Consider the following 22016-nt stretch of genomic DNA (forward strand, 5'->3'; position numbering starts at 1 on the left):
AAAATGACAATGTGGTATCACCTCACACCTATCAGAATGGCTACTATCAATAAATCAACAAAAAACAGGTGCTGGCAAGGATGTGGAGAAAAAGGAACCCTCGTGCACTGCTAGTGGGAATGCAGACTGGTGCAGCCACTATGGAAAACTGTATGGATTTTCATCAAAAAAAAAATAAAAATGGAACTGCAATTTGACCCAGTGACCCCACTTCTGGGATTATATCCTAAGAATCCTGAAACACCAATCAGAAAGAATATATGCACTCCTATGCTCATAGCAGCATTATTTACAATAGTCAAGATCTGGAAACGGCCCAAGTGCACATTAGCAGATGAACAGATTAAAAAAAAAAAAAAAACATGGTACATTTACATAATGGAATACTACTCTGCTTTAAAAGAAAAGGAACTCTTACCCTTTGTGACAGCATGGTTAGACCTGGAGAGTATTATGTTAAGCAAAATAAAACAGTCAGAGAAAAACAAATACTATATGATCTCACTAATATGTATAATCTAATGAACAAAATAAAATGGAACCAGAAGCATGGAACATACTGGCAGGTGCCAGAGGTAGGGAGTGGGGGTGACTGGATAAATAAGTTGAAAGGAATAGCTAAAGAACATATATGTGTATCCCATGGACATGGACCATAGTGTGGTGAAGGCCAAGGGAGGGGGAGAAGGGAGTAGGTGGAGGTGGGCAAATGGGGGATGGAGGAATAGGGGAAGGCTGCAATATCAACATTAAAATTTTTAAATAAAAAATCGTGTACAATTATTTTATACAACTACTTGGCAGTACCTACTAAACCTGAACATAATTTCACTTATAAGTATACTTCCAGGAAATATGTATGCATATGTTACCAAAAAACATATACAAGAATGTTCATAACTGTATCATATAAAAACAAGAGCCCAAAACTGGAAACTCAACTAAATATTCATCAACAGTAAAGTGGATGAATAAAGGTAGTAATATTTATACAATGGGAAACTACGCAACATGTAGATAAAGTACTGCTATATAAAACAACAGGGATGAATCTCACAGTCAAAATGTTAAATGAAAGACACTGAAGAGTGCACATTGTGAGCGTCTATTTATATAAAGTTCATGAACAGGCAAAACTCATTTATTTTTAGAAGTTAGGATAATGGTAATTTTGGAAAGGAGGAGGAGTATAATGACTGAAAGGATATATTAGGGGAGTTAGGGTGTTGATAATGTCCTATGTATTAATCTGTTTAGTGTTTAAACAGGTATACCCACTTTGTGAAAAATTCAGACTAAAGTTGTGGGTACTTTTCTGAATATGTGTTATATTTAATAAACATTTAAATTGTAGTCCATTATTTAATGAAAGCAGGATACTCAATCCTTCAGTTTTATGTCAAATCAAATATATTGCTGCCACCATTTTAAGCCTTATTAAGAATTTTATTTTATCTTTCTACTCTTAGCTTAAGGTTCCTAGGTTTTTCTCCATGAATTGCCCCAGCTTATATTTGACCTACACATGAGTCAGTAGTTTCATGTACTTTTTAGAAATGCATGTTAAATGATGCTATTACTGTTGGTTTTGCTTTCTTTCAGATGAAACATGCAGCATTAAGAATGGCAAGTGCAAGCAGTTTTGTACAAAGGGCACAGATAACAAGGTGCTTTGTTCCTGTACTACAGGATACCGACTTGCAGAAGACCAAAAGTCCTGTGAACCAGCAGGTCAAAATCTAAATAAGTTTTTTTCAAAGCTTGGCAGATATATTCTCCAAATCTACATTTGAACCATTAGCATTTTAACTAGCCTACATAATTATAATCCCTACTTGTTTTAACTTCATTATGAAATCATAGAAAAGAGGAATCACATGAATTGGAAAGATTAATTTTTCAAATTGTATCATTTTAAATAGAAATTCTAAATGTCTTTAGTCTGAATTCTTTTCCATGTATCCAATTTCTTTTACTTTTATATCATAAAGCAATTGATTTTTGTACATATACTTGTAATTCATCCAAATTAATGTATAATCCTATGCCATGAAAGATACATAAATGATGGACTGATAGGATTCTAGTACAAGGATGGGCGAATTTTAAGCATGATTCTGCCAAGGTGTGGCTGGTTTCCTCTGAGAAAGTTATTTCCTATCCTTGGGTCTCAGACTGAGTTTACACCCTTGGCATCAGAATAGTTCCAACAACCATCTGTTTTAAACCATGCCAGGCTGCTCAGCACAGTCCCTCTATTCAGCAGTGGACAAGGTAGTGTTTCCCAGTCATGTTAAGCATGCTGCCATGTGGACAGCTGATTGGTGTATTCAGAACATCACCACTACACACTCATATGCATGAATTCATGCATGGGTGGGGTCCGGCCAGCTTGGCCAGGGAGAGGGGACATGGGCAATTGGCCAGCCTGCCTGCTGGTCGAACTCCTGGTCGAGGGGACAATTTGCATATTAGCCTTTTATTATATAGGATATACACTGAGTGGCCAGATTATTACGTGTTCAGAGATCATAATAATCTGGCCACCCAGTGTATATTTGATAAATGAGGGGCTTTTTTGAAATATATACAATTTCTTTTGCATTTCCAAAGCCTGATATCTTATTAAAGATAAGAAATACCTAAAATCCACTTTGGAATCTAGGAGGCATTCTAGTCTTCAAAAGAAATCCTGTTAACAATAAGCAGAAGGAGTACCATTTACTTAATTCTAAAGTTACAGGCACCAATCATCAGATTTTCATTTAGGGACAGTACTTGGAAATAAAACTTTTTAGTAGAAAAAAAAGAACTAAACAGAAAGTCATTAGACTTTATAAAAGTCTTACAAAATTTGATTCTGCAACTCTTATCCTATTTCTGTAAAGATGATGCATTCTTGAGCCAAATCTTCTTTTCATGAAGGGTTTGAAAGCTTACCATGAAAATAATGTAATTAACCTTTTAGTTTGAGATGATATTATTAATTGATTCCATTTTTTAAAAAATATTGATGGGTCTGCTTTTCAGAAGTGACAATGATGGGCCTCATTTTTAATCTTTGTAATATACACTGAGTGGCCAGATTATTATGATCTCTGAATGCATAATAATCTGGCCACTCAGTGTGTGTATGTGTGTGTATGTATATATATATTAGAGGCCCGGTGCATGAATTCGTGCATGGGTGGGGTCCGGCCAGCCTGGCCAGGGAGAGGGGACATGGGCAGTTGGCCAGTCTGCCTGCTGGTCGAACTCCTGGTCGAGGGGACAATTTGCATATTAGCCTTTTATTATATAGGATATACACTGAGTGGCCAGATTATTATGCGTTCAGAGATCATAATAATCTGGCCACTCAGTGTATGTCCTGCTTGCCAATGAGAAATATTCAAATTCTTTTTTTTTTCATTTTTCTAGTGCCATTTCCATGTGGGAGAGTTTCTGTATCACTCAATTCTCTGAAGCTTACTCGTACTGAGACTTTTTTTTCCAATATGGACTCTGAAAATTCTACTGAAGATGAAACAATTTTGGACAACATCACTCAAAGCACCCAACCATTTAACGACTTCACTCGAGTTGTTGGTGGAGAAAATGCCAAACCAGGTCAATTTCCTTGGCAGGTACTCTATATTGATGGTGTGTCAAAACTAGAGGGCAGGGCGGGGGGCAGACGGGCCAGGTGGGAGGTTGAGGCTAGGATATTAGGTGTGGGAAGTGTTTAGGCAAGTTTCAGTACTAAGCAACATGAGGAAACCCCCATAGGTGGGGAGCTCGTGAAAGAGAAGTCCAGGGACAGTTACTATACAAGGTCAAGGAGAGTTTGGCCTCAAGGAAATAGTATAGCAGGATTCCAGACAAGCCATAGTGAGGGCTAGAAGTGAGGTCACAGGTACTGGGGTTCAGGGTACTACTTTAGCTTCAGCCCCTGGAAAAAACCGGTAAACAACAGAAAAGCTCTAGGTCCAGAAAAACTGTATTATGTCTAAGGGATTGTAAAAAGGACTCAAGTAGGAAGAATGAAGACAAGAACTGGGCTATTGGAACCAGGGTATGAGATAGGGGCTGGGTCCAAGCCTGTGGTTCTCAATGTGTAGTAGCATCAGAATCTCCTGAGAACTTGTTAGGAATGCAAATTTTCATGCTACACTTTAGTCCTACCAGATCAGAGTCTCTGGGGGTGGGGCCCAGCAATTTGTGTGCTACAAGCCCTTCAGGTAATTCTAATGCACACTATAATTTGAAATCCAATGGTCCAAATGAAACAATCTTGTTACAGAAGCTAAGGTCCAAAACCACAAACAGTGGAATCATGGTACCTAGTTGCACATTCCTCCAGGTGTGAACTGCAGACAATACACATGAGGATCATCTGTGCAAACTTTTGAAGTGACAATCAAGAGCTAAATTTGTAACAAAACCTGGGTTGTTACTGGCTATAGCTAAAGCCTAAGGGATTCTATCGAGAGAAGGAGTAGGCCGCAGAGATCAGGATCTAGGCTGGTCCTTATATAAAGTTGTGCTGTCCAATAAGATAACTACTAGCCACATGTGGCTATTTAAATTTAACTACCATTAAATCAAACTTAAAATTAATTTCCTCAGTGACACCTGCCACATTTCAAGTGCACAATAGCCACATATGACTACCATATTGGAAAGTGCAGATACAGAACATTTCCATCATTGCAGAACGTTCTATTGGACAGCACTTATAACAGTTGACTCTAACATAAAACTCCCTAGTGGCCACAATCATGTGATTTTATAGTAATCTCAAGGATGCTTCACTAAACCTCTCTACTGAGGTTTGAACATTTGCCATCAGAGACCAGTAGCTTTAAAGATATTTCAATTATCAAACATGTAGCAATTTAAGCTAGGATCAGGTAAATGTCCCCAAGTTTAAAACTACTGGAATTTTTTGAGACTAGCTATGTAACTATCTAGAATTATTCAGATTACCTAAATTTACCCAATATAATGCTTATAAGATATTGAACTTATCCCTGGAAGGTAGGGATTTGGCACAGACATTCCAGAGAATAGTACTAAAGGGTTATAGACCATCACAACCAAAACTTTATATTTTCCTTTCTTTTACCTTTGCTTTTAGCAATATTTGTTGGACTTGACCTTATACACAATAAAATACACTATGTTCCTTTACACCCCCTCTATCCCCTACTTAAGCATCCTACCACTGCTATTTCCTTCACTCACTCACATCTTTACTTTCATTCATGACTCTTGATAAGACTAACCTTTGACCTTCTTCATCAACCTCTCCTTGAACAATCTCTCTCGGGTCAGCCACTCTAATTATGCTTTATTCTATTTAACAGCTACACTGAGTGGCCAGATTATTATGATCTCTGAACGCATAATAATCTGGCCAGTCAGTGTATATCCTATATAATAAAAGGCTAATATGCAAATTGCCCCCTCGACCAGGAGTTCGACCAGCAGGCAGGCCGGCCAACTGCCCATGTCCTCTCCCCCTGGCCTGGCTGGCCAGACCCCACCCATGCATGAATTCATGCACCAGGCCTCTAATATATATACACATACACTGAGTGGCCAGATTATTATGCGTTCAGAGATCATAATAATCTGGCCACTCAGTGTGTCTAATTCTAATTTTATTATTTGTGTTATATATTTTCATTCACTCTATATTCAACTTCCATGGGTAAGTTGCTTAGAACAAAAATTATACTTTATAAGTTTTATCTTCCTTGGGCTTGTAGGACATAAAGCAGTGCTTGGAGTGGAAGACCCAGTCACCCAGGGTGTTTCATTAGCTAAGAAGATGACTTCCCATTCAAAAAAACACCAGGATTTTTTTAAATCCCAGAATGCATGCATTGTAGGCTTTGCATTATTCCCTTGTCATCCCAGAAATGAAATGGCAAATATATTTAAATGAGAGCTAAAAATATGGGGTTTTGTTAAGTCTCAGTAGTCACATAATCTCTGTTCCCTATGCACCCCTTTTAAGCCAGATGCTTGCCAATGTTTGAACAATGCAAGTCTTTCCTAATAGAAATTTTACTCTAGCAAGCTACTTTTTTTTCTTTTAAGCAAAAGAAACTATTAGATGATAGTTATAGTTGTACTGTACATCATTTCAAATCTGTCATGTCCTCCTCAATGCACACTTGTAGTTAGTGTACCTGTTATCTCTTTCCAATCAAGCCAAGCTAAGATAATTTGGAATGTTCAAGATCACTTATCCACATATATGCACATGTGCACACACATGTTCACTCCTTATTTTACTTACAAGAATTAAGATTACAGCCCTAACCGGTTTGGCTCAGTGGATAGAGCGTCGGCCTGCAGACTGAGGGGTCCCAGGTTCGATTCCGGTCAAGGGCATGTACCTTAGTTGCGGGCACATCCCCAGTGGGAGGTGTGCAGGAGGCAGCTGATCGATGTTTCTTTCTCATCGATGTTTCTAACTCTCCCTCCCTCTCCCTTCCTCTCTGTAAAAAATCAATAAAATATATTTTTTTAAAAAAAGAATTAAGATTACAGACTGGGGATCTACAAGGTATTAGGTTTTAGTTTTTCCCCAAAAGTGAAGAGCTGATCTACTTTCTTGGATACTTGAGAATGACCCAGTCATATTTCTGTGTTGTTTCCATCCTCACCAGAGGACTGTCCACACCCACCTCCATTTAGTTTCTGATGAAACTAGTTTCTAGTTTCTTTAGCCGCATTCGGCTTCCCTCCCTTCTCATCTCCCCGCTTATTCCAAAGAGCCCACCTTAGTTGTTCCATTGTGCAGGTCTCTCTGGCATGCATCTGTGTTGAGCAGCAACTTCTTTGTTGAATTATAGGTGTTTATTTTGTTGAAATGTCAGGGGGAGAGGACAGACCCACCTTTATGCCGCCATTCCTCTGATGTCACCTCCCAAAAATATGAGATACATTTGAGTATATAAAAGTCACTTTAGACTAAGAAGAAATAGAAAGGAAACAAACCAGAATCTCTCATTTGTGGAAGAGCTAGCTCCACCTCATCACAGTTAATCTGCAGGGTGGAACTACTTGATTTGATTGCAAACAAAACTGCAACACACCTGCTGCAGCCCAAGGCATCAAGAGAAAGCAAACAACAGCTGGGGTTTCAAAAACCAAAATATTCTATGACAATGAAATAGAAAATACTGTTTAGCAATGCCACCTAGAAAAGAGTGGTTCAAAATGCTGATGCTTCATAAAAAGGGGTGGGAGATAAAGCAACCACTTACGTAAAGAAATCCCGCCCCCCCCCCAAAAAAAAAAAAAAACTGAGAGAGTTGACTTTCATCTGGAGTAATGAACAGTTTGAATAACTGGAAAGATTTAGTCTGTTAGAGAAAAGGTTTAAGTGAGCTGCTTGCAAGTGCTAAAGTGCCACAGTGGGGAAGGGGAAGGGGAAGATGACTTTTTGTTTGTGGATTTATGGGTGAAAGTTACAGGCAGGTAGGCAGGTTCTGGCCCCGATTATGAAAACCTTTTCCAACCACAAGACCAGTTTTGTGGGCTGGGCAGTTTTGGGAGGAAATGCTGTTTGAAAAAAATGTCTAATTGTTTACTTGAAGAGCTGTTCTGTCACTGCGGACAGCAGCTGCTGGATAACCCCATGAAGAGTATGTCAAGGTTATTGTTTCACCTAAGGCCGTGGTCGGCAAACCGCGGCTCGCGAGCCACATGCGGCTCGCGAGCCGCGGTTTGCCGCTCTGTTGACTAATGAGTTTGCCGACCACTGTCATATACTACCCTTTACCTTTTGCACACAATATGCCACAATTGCCTAATCCTCACAGCTTCCAACTACACGGTAACATTTAGTCTAGTCCAGTGGTCGGCAAACTCATTAGTCAACAGAGCGGCAAACTGCGGCTCGCGAGCCGCATATGGCTCGCGAGCCGCGGTTTGCCGACCACGGGGGAGATTAGAGTAGTGTAGAGGATAGCTATGTGCACTTTCATGTGGCCCGTCCTTAACTTATTTTAGGGCTTTCACCTGGGAAGCTGGAGGCAAGGCCTCATCAGCCACTGTGGTTGCCAGACACTTCCAAAACCCCCATTGGTTCTGGCCTGCAAGGCCCCGCCCCGCCCCGCCCCCCAACCTCAAAGGTGCAGGCTGGCTTGTCTGACCTGGAACCCACATCACCATGACAGAATGCCTGAAGGTACAAGGCCAATTTCCTTCGTTTTCCTTCCAGATGCCCCCTGGTGGTCTCAGAGCCACTTGAAAGCTTGGGGAAATGAAGCAGGGATTCTGCAGAAACACCTCAAGAGGGAAGAGAGGACGCTAAAGGTTTAAGTGCACTACGTAGGAACAGAACGGCTAGAGGAGCAGGAACTAAAACAAGACTCAGAATTTCACAGAGCTGCATAGGCAAACAATGAAAACTTTTCAACGTTAGAGAAAAAAGGGAAATTGCAACGCTTATATTACAAGACCGCCTTCATCAACAGCTTAAAAGTGAGAGATTTGAGAAGCTAGGCGGTGTTGAGACTTTCCAAAGCTTTAATTTGGTTTTGGTTCCACGCCCTTGAGGCTGTCAGCAGACAATTCTGAGCATGCGCAAACTTACCCCAAGCGCTCCTCCCACCTCTTCTGCTTTGGCTTAGGATCTGTCCTGCCCTGTATGCCAAGTACCTGGTCTTCTATTTTCTGTTTTATCATGGACCGAATAAAATGGAAGCTAGGTGCTTAAGCTTTCCCTATCCTTTATATTAGGTTGTATCATATGCAATTGCAGACATTTAAACTATTTAACAGACAAAATATGTCTATTCTTTATTCTATTCTTGGTCTAAAAAATCTTAAAATGTTTTAGCATTTTGCCCAGTCTGGGCTTTCCTCAGCTTTGGCCTGAAGCTAGCCTTATAGATGCCTGAACTCGACCTTAACGGCTACCTACACAACCCAATTCATTCCATTCTATTAGGACACACACCCATGGCAGACAGCACACATAGTTACCATATGTATGAAACATGACTTTTTTTCTTTGGGGGGGATGGAGGGATTGGGAGGAAGATGTTATATCAAGATCCTAAGACTATAGAAATATCTTCATCTGAAAAAGGTAACCCTCTATTTGTCCTAGCTCAGATGATAAAGTTCCAATTAGGAGAAATAAAAAGATGACAATTGTAATTTCACCTGGCCCCACAAAACTATTTTGCACAGAACATTTAGACTATTATTCTCTAGGACAGTGGTCGGCAAACTCATTAGTCAACAGAGCCAAATATCAACAGTACAACAATTGAAATTTCTTTTGAGAGCCAAATTTTTTAAACTTAAACTTCTTCTAACGCCACTTCTTCAAAATAGACTCGCCCAGGCCATATTTTGTGGAAGAGCCACACTCAAGGGGCCAAAGAGCCGCATGTGGATCGCGAGCTGCAGTTTTCCGACCACGGCTCTAGGACAGTTTGATGAAATCTATTTCTTTTTCTAAATTTTATTTTATTTTTTATTGTTTAAAGTATTACATATGTCTCCTTTTGCCCCGATTGACACCCGCCCCCCAGGACAAGCTCCCACCACCCTAGTGTCTGTGTCCATTGGTTATGCTAAGATGCATGCATACAAGTCCTTTGGTTGCTCTCTACGCCCCCTCCCCTACCTTCTCTCTGAGGTGGACGGTCTATTCAGTGTTACCTTGTCTCTGGATCTATTTTTGTTCATCAGTTTATGTTGTTCATTATATCCCACATATGAGTGAGATCATGTGATATTTATCTTTCTCTGACTGGCTTATTTCACTTAACACAATGCTCTCCAGTTCCATCCATGCTGTTGCAAATGGTAAAAGTTCCTTCTTTTTTATAGCAGCGTAGTATTCCATAGTGTAGATGTACCACAGTTTTTTAATTCTCTTATCTGCTGATGGGCACTTAGGCTGTTTCCAAATCTTAGCTATTGTAAATTGTGCTGCTATGAACATAGGGGTGCATATATCCTTTCTGATTGGTGTTTCTGGTTTCTTGGGATATATTCCTAGAAGCGGGTTTACTGGGTCAAATGGGAGTTCCATTTTAACTTTTTGAGGAAACTCCATGCTATTTTCCACAGTGGCTGTACCAGTCTGCATTCCCACCAGCGGTGCATGAGGGTTCCTTTTTCTCCACATCCTGGCCAGCACTTGTCGTTTGTTGATTTGTTGATGATAGCCATTCTGACAGGTGTGAGATGGTACTTCATTGTTGTTTTGATTTGCATCTCTCAGATGATTAGTGACTTTGAGCATGTTTTCTGATGATATCTATTTGAATCATTAGTCTAGTTAACCAGTTATTAAAAAACCAAAAGTGAGTGTTGCCTCTGTGCCCAGAAAAATGAAGTAGAATTTAGGGCTGGATGAATCACATCTGTGGGCATAACAAGCTATACATCATACAGAAATGATTTTGCTTTTCATATGAGAGAAAATAAGTATGCAAACAGAAAAATATTTTTGTAAAGCTGGAGGTGGCTATTTAGGAAGAATAAAGGTTTACTAAAACCACAGGGAAATGCCAGGTTCAAGTTAAAAGGTTAGGAAGTGAACAAGGCAACAGCTGTTACTCTGGGTTGGCATTGTCAATAAAGAGCATCAGAACAGATGTGTAAATGTGTATTTTGTAGATTCATGTGGACGTATTTGGTGTGTATCGGTGTGTGTGTGTCTGAAAGGAAGAAAACAGGCCCCTGTTAGGTCATGACAAACACGAAAATGTTTGACAGGTCAGAACTCAGTTGCCTTGCTCAGAACATACGCTTTCCCATTTTTCCCATCATTCTCCAAAGGTATGTCTTACAAGAACTTGTCCTTGGTCAAGCAGACAGCTCATCCCCAAATAGCTAATATTTAGATAGCTGTGATCTTGAGGTAGTCAAGCAAACATTCTACAACCAAGCCTTTTGTGATATCTTTAAATGCAAATATATTTTAGGACTTTTTCTTGGCAAAGATGTTTGCTAAAATTTAGGCTCTTTAGGCTTAAAAGGACACAACCATATTCCTTGATCATCCACCAGAAAGCAGTAGAAACTCTGGCAGCAAGTCTTTGGCTGGAATTAGACTGGCTACATCATAGCCTCTGTGCCCAGGGGCTGTGGATATCATTCAGTCTGGCCTTACTAGCCCATTAAGCTGAGAAATGTCTAATTCATCTCTAATACAGAAATGAATTCTTAACCCCAGTTACTTGAACAGAGGTATTCAGTTGTAACCATTAGGACCAATATAGAACAGTATTGTCCAAATTTGTTTGATGATGAAAATCACTTGAGGCCAGGGCCAGTTTTGTGAGCTTGTGACCAGTGCACCTTGCACAGGACCCAGCTTTGCATTTGTGTTTTATAACTCAAGTCCAATGAGACAATGGGGCATACATGGGCTAGGGACTTGGATACTTGAATCACTGGTCTCACTTCTCAGTACCACAAGGGGATGGATTCTTGACTTCCCACTCCCATGTCCCCTGGTTCCTTGGCCAGCCCTGTCTCTCCTTTCTCACACTTGCCCAATGACTACAGCCACCCCCAACCCATAGCACATCTCCTCATCCCCAAGAGCCACCACTGTCGTCCTCCTCCTGCACAGTCACAGGAAAGGTTAAATACGGGTGCACATATCCTATGCCATCTTGGGAGGGGGCTTGGCCACGTGGCATTACAGGAGCAAAATTGTCACAGAACATTTGGAGGGTCAATGGTGGGAGTGAGCCTCTTGCCCACCTCTATTCCAGGTACTAAGCACATTCTGGCATATAAGTTGCAATCCCTTGGGAATCCTCCCTTTGTGGTTGATTGCTGCAGTGGGCCAGTGGGAAGGAAAGATTTACTTACCCTTACCACTACTGGGGCACAGGGCATCAGTCTGGTGGGAGGAGGGTATGGGGCATGTGTGCTTGCATGCTAAATTTCAAGATGCAGCCCCTGGGCACCTGTGAGTATCTGCCCTCCGTATGTATCCCTCATGCCCAAGGGAGCATGACATTAAATAGTAAATTAAAAACACCCTTATAGGTTGCCAGAAACCACCAAAGAAAAGGAAAAATTTTGTATTTTAATGTCTTCGGTGCCATTTTTCCTGACTTTTAAATGGGGAGGGGGGTCCCGCATTTTCATTTTGCACTGAGCCCCACAAAGTACGTAGCTATATCTGCCCCGAGTGAGCACTTTTCTTATTGTTGACAGTATTACAGATATCTCCTATTTTCTCCCTTTTTGTCCCCTCCACCCAACCCTCACCCCACCCCAAGTCTTCCCCATACTATTGTCTGTGTTCATGGGTTATTCATATCAGAGTGAGCAGTTTTAAAACATAGTTCACCAACCATTGGGAATTCTGAAACAGAATTTTTCAAATTTAATTATGCATAGGGATTTTCCAGAGATCTTCATTTTTCTCTCGTCCCATCCCCTAAATATTCTTATTAAGCCTGGGTGGGCCTCCAAATCTGCATTTTACAAGCATCCTAGATGATTCTACTGCAATTGGTCCACCAACCACACTTGGAGAAATACTGTATGCTTAGAAGCATAGATTCTGAAGCCAGGCAGACTAGGGTTTGCATCTTAGCTTCACCACTAACCTTAGGGTAATTAACATGCATATCTAAACCTCAGTTAGCTTATTATAAATGAAAATATTAATATCACCCTCAATGTGTTGTATTAAATGTACATAAAACACTTAGCACAATGATTAGTCCATAGTAAGTGACCAATAAATGTTCTAAAATATTTAAGAAGACTGTTAAGTGTAGGTGGTTGGTACACTGGGGTTTGCCATATTATGTGAGTTCTCCTATATTTTTACAACTTTTCAAAATAAAAAGCAACAGCTAGGATGAGAGGGAAAGCTAGAGTATGGAAAGGGGGGTCAGAAGCTTGTAATGAGTCAGCCCCATAGGTCTCCAGGTAGGAGGCTGGTGCTTAAGTGTCAAGGATTTATCAGATGTTCAGTAAATTGAATTCAGGACTAAAAGAATCTTCACTAGAACTGTCCCAAGGACCTTCTCAGACTCACATTGAAAGGAAATGACCATTTCCTTTCCCTAGTTTATGAATGGGCTGACAAATGGGGCTATGTGTACTTTATTTAGTAAAAGGACATGTATTCACAAGAGCTAGTCAGTGCCCAGAAAGGGTTTACCAAATGTTGAGTGTGCCCTCTACTGTTCACCTTCTCAGCTTTCTTCCTTAAGTGGTGGATCAAGGCTCTTGCATACATTGGAAGTGAAATTCTCCAAGTTGATCTACTCACTGAGGTGGTGAAAATATTCATTGTCCACTATGATTATGCAATGAATGTGCAGATGAAAGACTGGGGTGGCCTCTTATCTAATAATGCCCAGGCTCATAGCAGCACCCAAACACTTATCCACTGTGCCGCCCCAAAAATAGAACTTTTAGGACAAAGGCAGCTGGCACATCCAGCCAGGGGCAGTCAAATATGGTTCGGAACAATGGAAGGAGTGCATGAGTCTTTCTGTTCCTCATTGACTGGATGGCCATAAACATAGCCGTTATGGAGGCCATAGGTATCATTTCATAATATTCCTGTTTAAAAAGGGCTTGAAAAAAATCTCCTTTAAAAATCAATGTTTTGAGAGAAACCAAGATGGCGGCATAGGTAAACACCTGAACTGCTGCCTCGCACAACAATTACAAAACTACAACTAAAAGACAAAACAGACGTCATCCAGAACCACAGGAAGGCTGGCTGAGTGGAAATTCTACAACTAGAAGGAAAGAGAAAAGCACACTGAGACTCAGAGGAGCAGCGGAAGTAAAGGCAGAGGTACGGAGGCACGTGCGCGGAGAGGGCTGGCAGGCATGCGCATGGAGAGGACTGGCAACTGAGTAGGCAGCTGGCTTTTTCAAGCGGGAGGGAGACAAAAGCTCCCGACTGCTCTGAACTCCAGTTCTGGGGGAGACTCTGGGGACCCAGACTCATACGGGGAGAAACTAGACTGTCTGGCAGCAGGCGAAACATGAGGGCGGCTTTCTCTCAGAGGTGCTTGCAGCGATTACCGGTGTGACACTGAGACCAAGGGGCCTCTTAGGGCAGGGCTGATGGGAACCCACAGCTGTTTGCTCTGCCCTGAGATCCCACCCCACGAAGCCATTGATGTTTGCTCTGCCCTGAGACTCCACCCCATCCAAGCTGAGCACAGAGGCTTTTGCATATGAATGGCCTGGTCCTTTGAATTCTAAACTTACCTAACAAACTGCAGCTGAGTCAGTGAGACCCAGAACATCCAAAAGAAGGCCCAAGGCCCCACAGCAGCTTGCATTGCTTCACAGCTGGGCCTCATCTGGGCACCTCCAAAACCTAAACAAAGACTAGGAATCTGCAGATCTCTCCTTAGCTCCTGTTGGGTAGCCTCAGGCAGAGGCTAAATTAGCACCTCCTTGGAGATCCAAGAGCCAGTGTACCCAGGGGTCAGAGTAGGACCATCCAGATTACAACTCCTCAGATCCATAAAGGACACACTCAGGGGGCAGACTCAGTGAGCACCAAAGCCCCACTGAAGCAAGGCTTGTCTCATAAGGATGTCTCCAGCACAGAAGTTCTCCCATTGTAGACACAGCTGATCCTCACAGCCAATTGGTCTGGATGTCAAGTCCTCCCAGTGATACCAACAACAATCAAGACTTATCTACAACAAGACTGTGCACAAAGCCCACAAAAAGGTGCACCAAGAGTGTCCACCTCAGGTAACTGGGGAGGCTGAGCCACTGGGCCCTATAGGACACCTAACACACAAAGCCATTCTATCAACTCAGGGAAGCAGCCAAAATGTGGAGACAAAGAAACAGGTCACAAATGAAAGAAATAGAGGAAAGCAAATGACTGGATATAGAGTTCAAAACCACGGTTATAAGGTTTTCAAGAATTTTCTAGAGCCCTAACCGGTTTGGCTCAGTGGATAGAGCGTCGGCCTGCGGACTCAAGGGTCCCAGGTTCGATTCCGGTCAAGGGCATGTACCTTGGTTGCGGGCACATACCCGGTGGGGAGTGTGCAGGAGGCAGCTGATCGATGTTTCTCTCTCATCGATGTTTCTAACTCTCTATCCCTCTCCCCTCCTCTCTGTAAAAAATCAATAAAAAATATATTAAAAAAAAAGAATTTTCTAGAAAAGGCCGATAAATTTAGTGATACCCTTGAGGATATGAAAAAGGACCAACTAGAAATTAAGCATATACTGACTGAAATAAAAAATAATATACAGAGATCCAACAGCAGACTAGAGGATCCCAAGAATCAAGTCAAAGATTTGAAATACAAAGAAGCAAAAAACACCCAAATGAAAAAGCAAAAAGAAAAAAGAATCCAAAAATATGAAGATAGTGTAAGGAGCCTCTGGGGCAACTTCAAGCATACCAACATTCACATTATGGGGTGCCAGAAGAAGAAAGAGAGCAAGATACTGAAAACCTATTTGAAGAAATAATGACAGAAAACTTCCCCCACCTGGTGAAAGAAAGAGACTTACAAGTCCAGGAAGCACACAGAACCCCAAACAAAAGGAATCCAAAGAGGACCACACCAAGACACATCATAATTAAAATGCCAAGAGCAAAAGACAAAGAGAGAATCTGAAAAGCAGCAAGAGAAAAACAGTTAGTTACCTACAAGGGAGCACCCATACGATTGTCAGCTGATTTCTCAACAGAAACTATGCAGGCCAGAAGGGAGTGGCAAGAAATATTCAAAGTGATGAATAGCAAGAACCTACAACCAAGATTACTTTACCCAGAAAAGCTATCATTCAGAATTGAAGGTCAGATAAAGAGCTTCACAGATAAGAAAAAAGCTAAAGGAGTTCATCACCACCAAACCAGTATTATATGAAATGCTGAAAGGTATTCTTAAAGAAGAGGAAGAAGAAGAAAAAGGTAAAGATAAAGATTATGAACAACAAATACCTATCTATCAACAAGTGAATCTAAAAATCAAGTGAATAAAAAATCTGATGAACAGAATAAACTGGTGAATATAATAGAATTGGGGGCATAGAAAGGGAGTGGACTGACAATTCTCAGGGGGAAAGGGGTGTAGGGAGTGCGGGAAGAGACTGGACAAAAATCTTACACCTATGGATGAGGACGGGGGGGGGGTGGGCGGTAAGGGCAGAGGGTGGGGTGGGAACCAGGTGGAAGGGAGCTATGGGGGGAAGAAAGAGGAACAATTGTAATAATCTGAACAATAAAGATTTATTAAAAATAATAATAAATTAAATTTAAAAATCAATGTTTTTTTTCTTCTAATAACCTGCAGCAAAAAATATTTCCTCATGCAGGGACAGGGTACTCAATAATAATTACTTATCTCAAGGATTCAAGTCAGTGCATGTCTCAATGTACAATTATTGTAATCAGAGAATCTGATGCACCTGGAAATGGAATCTGAGGGCCGCAGATCTCCAAAAGAAGCTCTTCCTTCACATTGGCCTCATCCAGAGTTCCCCTGGGCCTCACTGCATGTTCTCTTCAAGACAGTTACAGAAATTGCTTTTTTAATTATGCTTCAGAAATACTAATTTATCTGCAATACTAGGTCTGCCAGCAAGCACCTAGAAGCCAACTTTTGCCCACTCCTATAAACAGCACACATATTTACTTAGTTTTGAATCAAATATATTTGTAATAATATAATTTTGTTTCCACAGGTCCTTCTGCATGATAAAATTGAAGGATTCTGTGGAGGTTCCATCGTTAATGAAAAATGGGTCGTAACTGCAGCCCACTGTATCAAACCTGGTGTTAAAATTACCATTATTGCAGGTAAGTAAATAAGGATAGTACTCTACAGCATCACCACATCTTCTATAAGACTAGTATATCATATTTTATGAAGGTCTAATAGGATAATTGTTAAATAACCTGGGCTAGTGGTAGAGGGGCCATGTTTTCAAAACCCAACTTGCTTCATCCTCCAACCTTTCCAGAGTTCTTTGTTATACCTTTATTAGCACTCACTTCAGTGGGGAACAATTATTTATTGATGTCTCCATTTCCCTACCAGACTGAGCCTTCCCAAAAGCTGTGTCATAACACTGATCTTTGTATCTCTAGTGCTTGGTACAACCTGTAGTGGGCCCTCTAACATTTGAATGAATGGCCAAATGAATGTATTATCTGTGAGCAAAAAGGGATCAAAATATTTGAAATTGGGAAAGTCTAGAATAAAATTCATGAGAAGTAGGTTCATTATCACATGTGAACAATCTAAGACTTTTAACAGCAAGGGTGAACAGAACCATGTCTATGATTGGGTCCTGGATCACTTTTTGATCTGAAAAGTATTCATTGGCCCTCATTACATTTTATCTAAATCATACCAATGTAAGATTGAGATCTTTGACACTTGGCTGCCAGTTAATTCAGTGATGCCAAGTGGACACTTTGAAAATATGTTTCTTTATGTGAAAGGCTATTTGTGACTGAAGAAAAATTTGTTTTCAATGGGTGAAATGCCAGTTAAGTAAGTGATGCTAGTTGGACACTTGGAAAATGTGTGTCTCTATGAGAAAGATAGTGACTGAAAAAGAAATGTTTTCAATAGGTGAACATAACACCGAGAAGGAGGAACCTACAGAGCAAAGGCGAAGTGTGATTCGTGTTATCCCTCACCACAACTACAACGCAACTATTAATAAGTACAGCCATGACATTGCCCTTCTGGAACTGGATGAACCTTTAATGCTAAACAGCTATGTAACACCTATTTGCATCGCTGACAGGGAATACACAAACATCTTCCTCAAATTTGGGTCTGGCTATGTGAGTGGCTGGGGAAAAGTCTTCAACAGAGGGAGATCAGCTTCAATTCTTCAGTACCTTAAAGTTCCCCTTGTTGACCGAGCCACATGCCTTCGCTCCACAAAGTTCACCATCTATAATAACATGTTCTGTGCTGGCTTCCATGAGGGAGGTAAAGATTCATGCCAAGGAGATAGTGGGGGACCCCATGTTACTGAAGTGGAAGGAATCAGTTTCTTAACTGGAATTATTAGCTGGGGTGAAGAGTGTGCAGTGAAAGGAAAATATGGAATATATACCAAGGTATCCAGGTATGTCAACTGGATTAAGGAAAAAACAAAGCTCACTTAAAGAAAAATGTATCTCCAAGGTTCACATATTTGGAATTAAAAATGAACAAGGTCTTTTATGAACTAATCACTTTCCCCTCTCAGCAAGATTTGAACATATACATTCCGTGAATATTGCTTTTTCTCTTTATGGGGAGAAACCTATCTAGAATTGATATTTTATAGAATAAGTAAATTAGAAAATGTAATCACTTGAGAAATATACTGTGGTAATGATTTGTGACCATGAAAAACTGTGAAGTTATTTTCTTCATCCTGATCATCAGGCATTATATTTCTCCACCAGCACCTCCCTGATTCTCCCTCCTTAGAAGCATTCCATATTCCAGATATTTCTTACTTCTCCCACCAAAACATCAATATGTATTAGATCATATCCAGGATATTTGGTCTAGTCCATCACAAGTCCAACACCACACTCATAAAGGAAGAACACAGGAACAGCTGACAGGTTAAAACTCATCAGAAACACTACTTCTTTTTCTGTACTCTTATATCTGCATCCTTTATCTTTTACAACTTCTAATCTCTAAATCAGTTTTTCTCTTTCTCTTTCCTCTTTTCCCTACACATAGAGGAGGTAAGGGAAGCATAATACTGTTTTACTGGTATGCACAATGATATATGTCTATCAAACCCAGACTTGCCTTCAGTTTAGTCTTGGATTTGCTTATTTGAGCATAGGGATGAAGTAAGGCCTAAAGAACTTAGGGGGAAAGTTCCTCTCAGAGAGTCACATTATTAAATACATACATAATGGAAGGGATGACTTATCAGAATAGTTCCCTAAAACCTTGTAATTGTATTATTATGGAGTTCTGACTAGAGATGGTTCTTTGAATTCAAACTGAGATGGTATTGTAACTAAGAAAGCTAAAAAATGTTAACAGAGATCAGTTTGCAGTCTAGAACTAGTAGAGTCAGCAAGCAAGAATTCATCAGTGTGTCTCCAGTGCTAACCAGGGCTAAAGAAGTTGCCCAGACCAGAGAACAAGATCATCATGTACCTCTAATTAGTGTATCCCCACAGTGGAGAAGGGTAGAAATGTCTCACAGACATGTCATTCCAATGGGCCAACTAACTCCTCCTTTTCTAGTTTCATGCCCACCAAGCAAATATTTTTATTATAATCAGACCTTCTATATTAAATTTTCTAGAGAGTTGCTAACCAACCAGCACAAGTACTTCAATCTGTTAGACAGAATATTTCCCTTTATGAATTAATAAACTGGTGTTTTGGGTTCAGACCTTGGCTTTTTTAATTTGGTTGATCTGAATCGGTCACCTCAGCCAAGCCACACTATTGCTGATTTCTTACATGTTATTCCAGTTAATACTCTAATTTTTCAAAATAAATATCAATAAATGTATTTTTAACTTCTCAAAATGTGTTTGTTGTTGAATCATTCACAGAAAAGGATCCCAAACAGTACATCCATCAAAACAAACAGAAGAATATGTATGAAAGCAATATAACACATCAGAGATTTGATGCTCTGTTAGCACTCAGCTTTTATATGAGGTAGTGTGGATCCACCTGGGACAACTGAGTTTAAATAGCTGAGAATATGGTCTTGAATAATTCAATCCACCTTTTTGTTTTGATTTCTCCATTTGTATAATGAAGGAGTTTGACAGATGCTTTCCAAAGGCCCTTTTGACCTCAATAATCTGATTATATTCCTTTATTTAAAAATATTCAAGGAGGGATTACTGTGTTCCACACACTGATAGTGTTCATTAAATTTGTGAGTTACATATTTTGTGAGTTAACTAAAATAATGTATGTAAATTACTTTGTCAGTGCCTACTACATTACTACATAGTAGATGCTCAATAAATGTCAGCTGAATCTGAATCCATGTTTATTCCAGAGTAGGAATGAGTCTTGTGTTGAGTGTCATGAAAAGAGGCCATACTTAACTAATGAGTGGGATTGGGATTTCATGAAAAAATAAATCAGTTCTTCTATTGTTGGCTAAAGGAGGGAAAGAGGGAGATGACACTAATTGCCCACCTTAGGTTTAAGGAGGATACTAATTAATGCATGGAAAGTAGTTACTTCAAATTTGAATGACTAAAGGTCTGTAAACCCAGTGCTCTGCAATCCATAAAAGTGAGCCACCCTGGCCTTGTTGCCATGGAAACCACCCATTCCTTACAAAGGCAGCAGTGGTGGCATGGCATTACACTTTCTGTGACTGGTCTACCCTGTGGCAAAAGGAGAGCTCCTGGGCCCCTAACTCTCTAAACCAATTATCCATTTTTCTATGAGCTTGGAAATGACTGAATTGATCATGAGCCACCTGTAGCATGTTGCCACATTAAACATATGGGTTCTTTAAGCCCACCAAAGAGCCAGCGGCTTCAGAGCCAGGCCCTCACTACCTAGGACATTTGCAGTCATTTAAGAATCATTAATGATTTCAAAATCACTGTAGCTACTTAACCTAAATAGAATGAAGCATGCTGCTGCAGTATTGGAAGTTACAAGAAAAGTGTGTTAATATAGTGCAGTCATTTTAACTTGCTGTTTAAATATAACTGCTTTTGATTCTTTCTGAATACTAGTTGCTTAGTGATGACAGGAACTACGTACAGTCCAATTTTCTCTGCCAAGGAAAAAAGAATGGGTTTTCTCCCCAACTCTCCTTAACCATGACAGACCAGTTCACAAAACTGCTTCATTATAATTTTGCAACAACATTCGAATGCAATCTAACAATATCTGATCTACGTATGTCAGAGCTGCAAAGGCCCTTAGACACTATACAAACCACTCTGCCCATTTAACAGAGGAGAACATTGGAGCCAAGATAAGGCCAGGCCCAAAATAACAGTGGCAGAGCCAAGACTAGAACTCAGATCTCCCACTCCATACTATGGCAGTATAGTGCTTTCAATTGGAGCACTGTCTATATTTTTAGAGCAGCTGAGGAATTCTGCACTGGTGGTAATCCCTTCAGCAAACCTGTACTGAAAACTGCCTAGAATTCTCAATAGTGATAATTGACAAACAGGTGACCAAATCAAGGCCAACAGATAGCCTGAAAAGCAGAGTGGCAGTCAAATAACAGACTGGAGCTATAGTCTCTGACTCATAGCAGGAACTCAGTAAATACACGTGGAATGAACCTATGCTGCTGGCGTCTGGCTTTTAACCCATCTGTGAGCACTGTCATATGTTACATTTGACTTTTAGAGCACGTTTGTCGTGTCATGTGGCACACAGTCATTCAAGCAACATTTCAACTCACTTCACTGTAACTCTACTGGGTAAGACATATGCAGCACAGAGACAGCAGGCTACTCCAGAAGCTATTGCTTGAGGTTTGAAAGAAAGCTTCAAAAACCCACTGGAGCTGGGATTGTGACAATGCGGTGCAGATGTGGGTGACTAGGAAACACATTTCAGCAATTGACAGGCCTGTCGGGGCAAAGCACTCAGAATCACCGCTCTTTTTTAATCTGAAGCTTATGCCATCTCTAAATCTCATGATTAAAGCTACAAAAACAATTATGTTCTGCAAACTATGGAGGCTGCTGATGAGAGTCAGAGTAGGCAAAAGACTGTGGCATCCCTACCCTTTTCAACCAGTCCAGGTACACAGATCACTCTACTCATTTTCTCTAATAGTACTTTCAAGGCAGACCGTTTTCACCCTGTCTTCAGGGTTATGGCTTGCCTTGAGATTGCCAGAGTTCCTCTCAGCCTCTACTATGGATAAAGTTATCAGAAGGGAAGAACAGTAGGGAGACCCTTTCTTATACATATAAAGTGGTAACGGCTTCTGGAACAGGACCAAAGTTTCTACACACTATCACATGATAGTAGTATTTCAAACTACTGGCCAGATCACTTCACTCTGGTAGGAGTTATATCCACTTA

At 40.5% G+C, this 22016-nt stretch overlaps 1 protein-coding gene across 1 annotated transcript in view; it reads left to right on the plus strand.

Annotated features, from left to right (window-relative positions):
- The window catches only part of F9 (coagulation factor IX), a 40375-nt gene extending 20392 nt beyond the window's left edge, over positions 1-19983 (plus strand). The window contains exons 5-8 of the mRNA XM_080653888.1: positions 1603-1731; positions 3421-3626; positions 16684-16798; positions 17580-19983. Coding sequence (XP_080510014.1) covers positions 1603-1731; positions 3421-3626; positions 16684-16798; positions 17580-18127 — 998 coding nt within the window. The 3' untranslated portion in view covers positions 18128-19983. The remainder of the gene's footprint in view (positions 1-1602; positions 1732-3420; positions 3627-16683; positions 16799-17579) is intronic.
- Positions 19984-22016: the final 2033 nt, after the last annotated feature.

This window comes from Plecotus auritus, assembly GCF_963455305.1.
Source record: "Plecotus auritus genome assembly, chromosome: X".
Lineage (NCBI taxonomy): Eukaryota > Metazoa > Chordata > Mammalia > Chiroptera > Vespertilionidae > Plecotus > Plecotus auritus.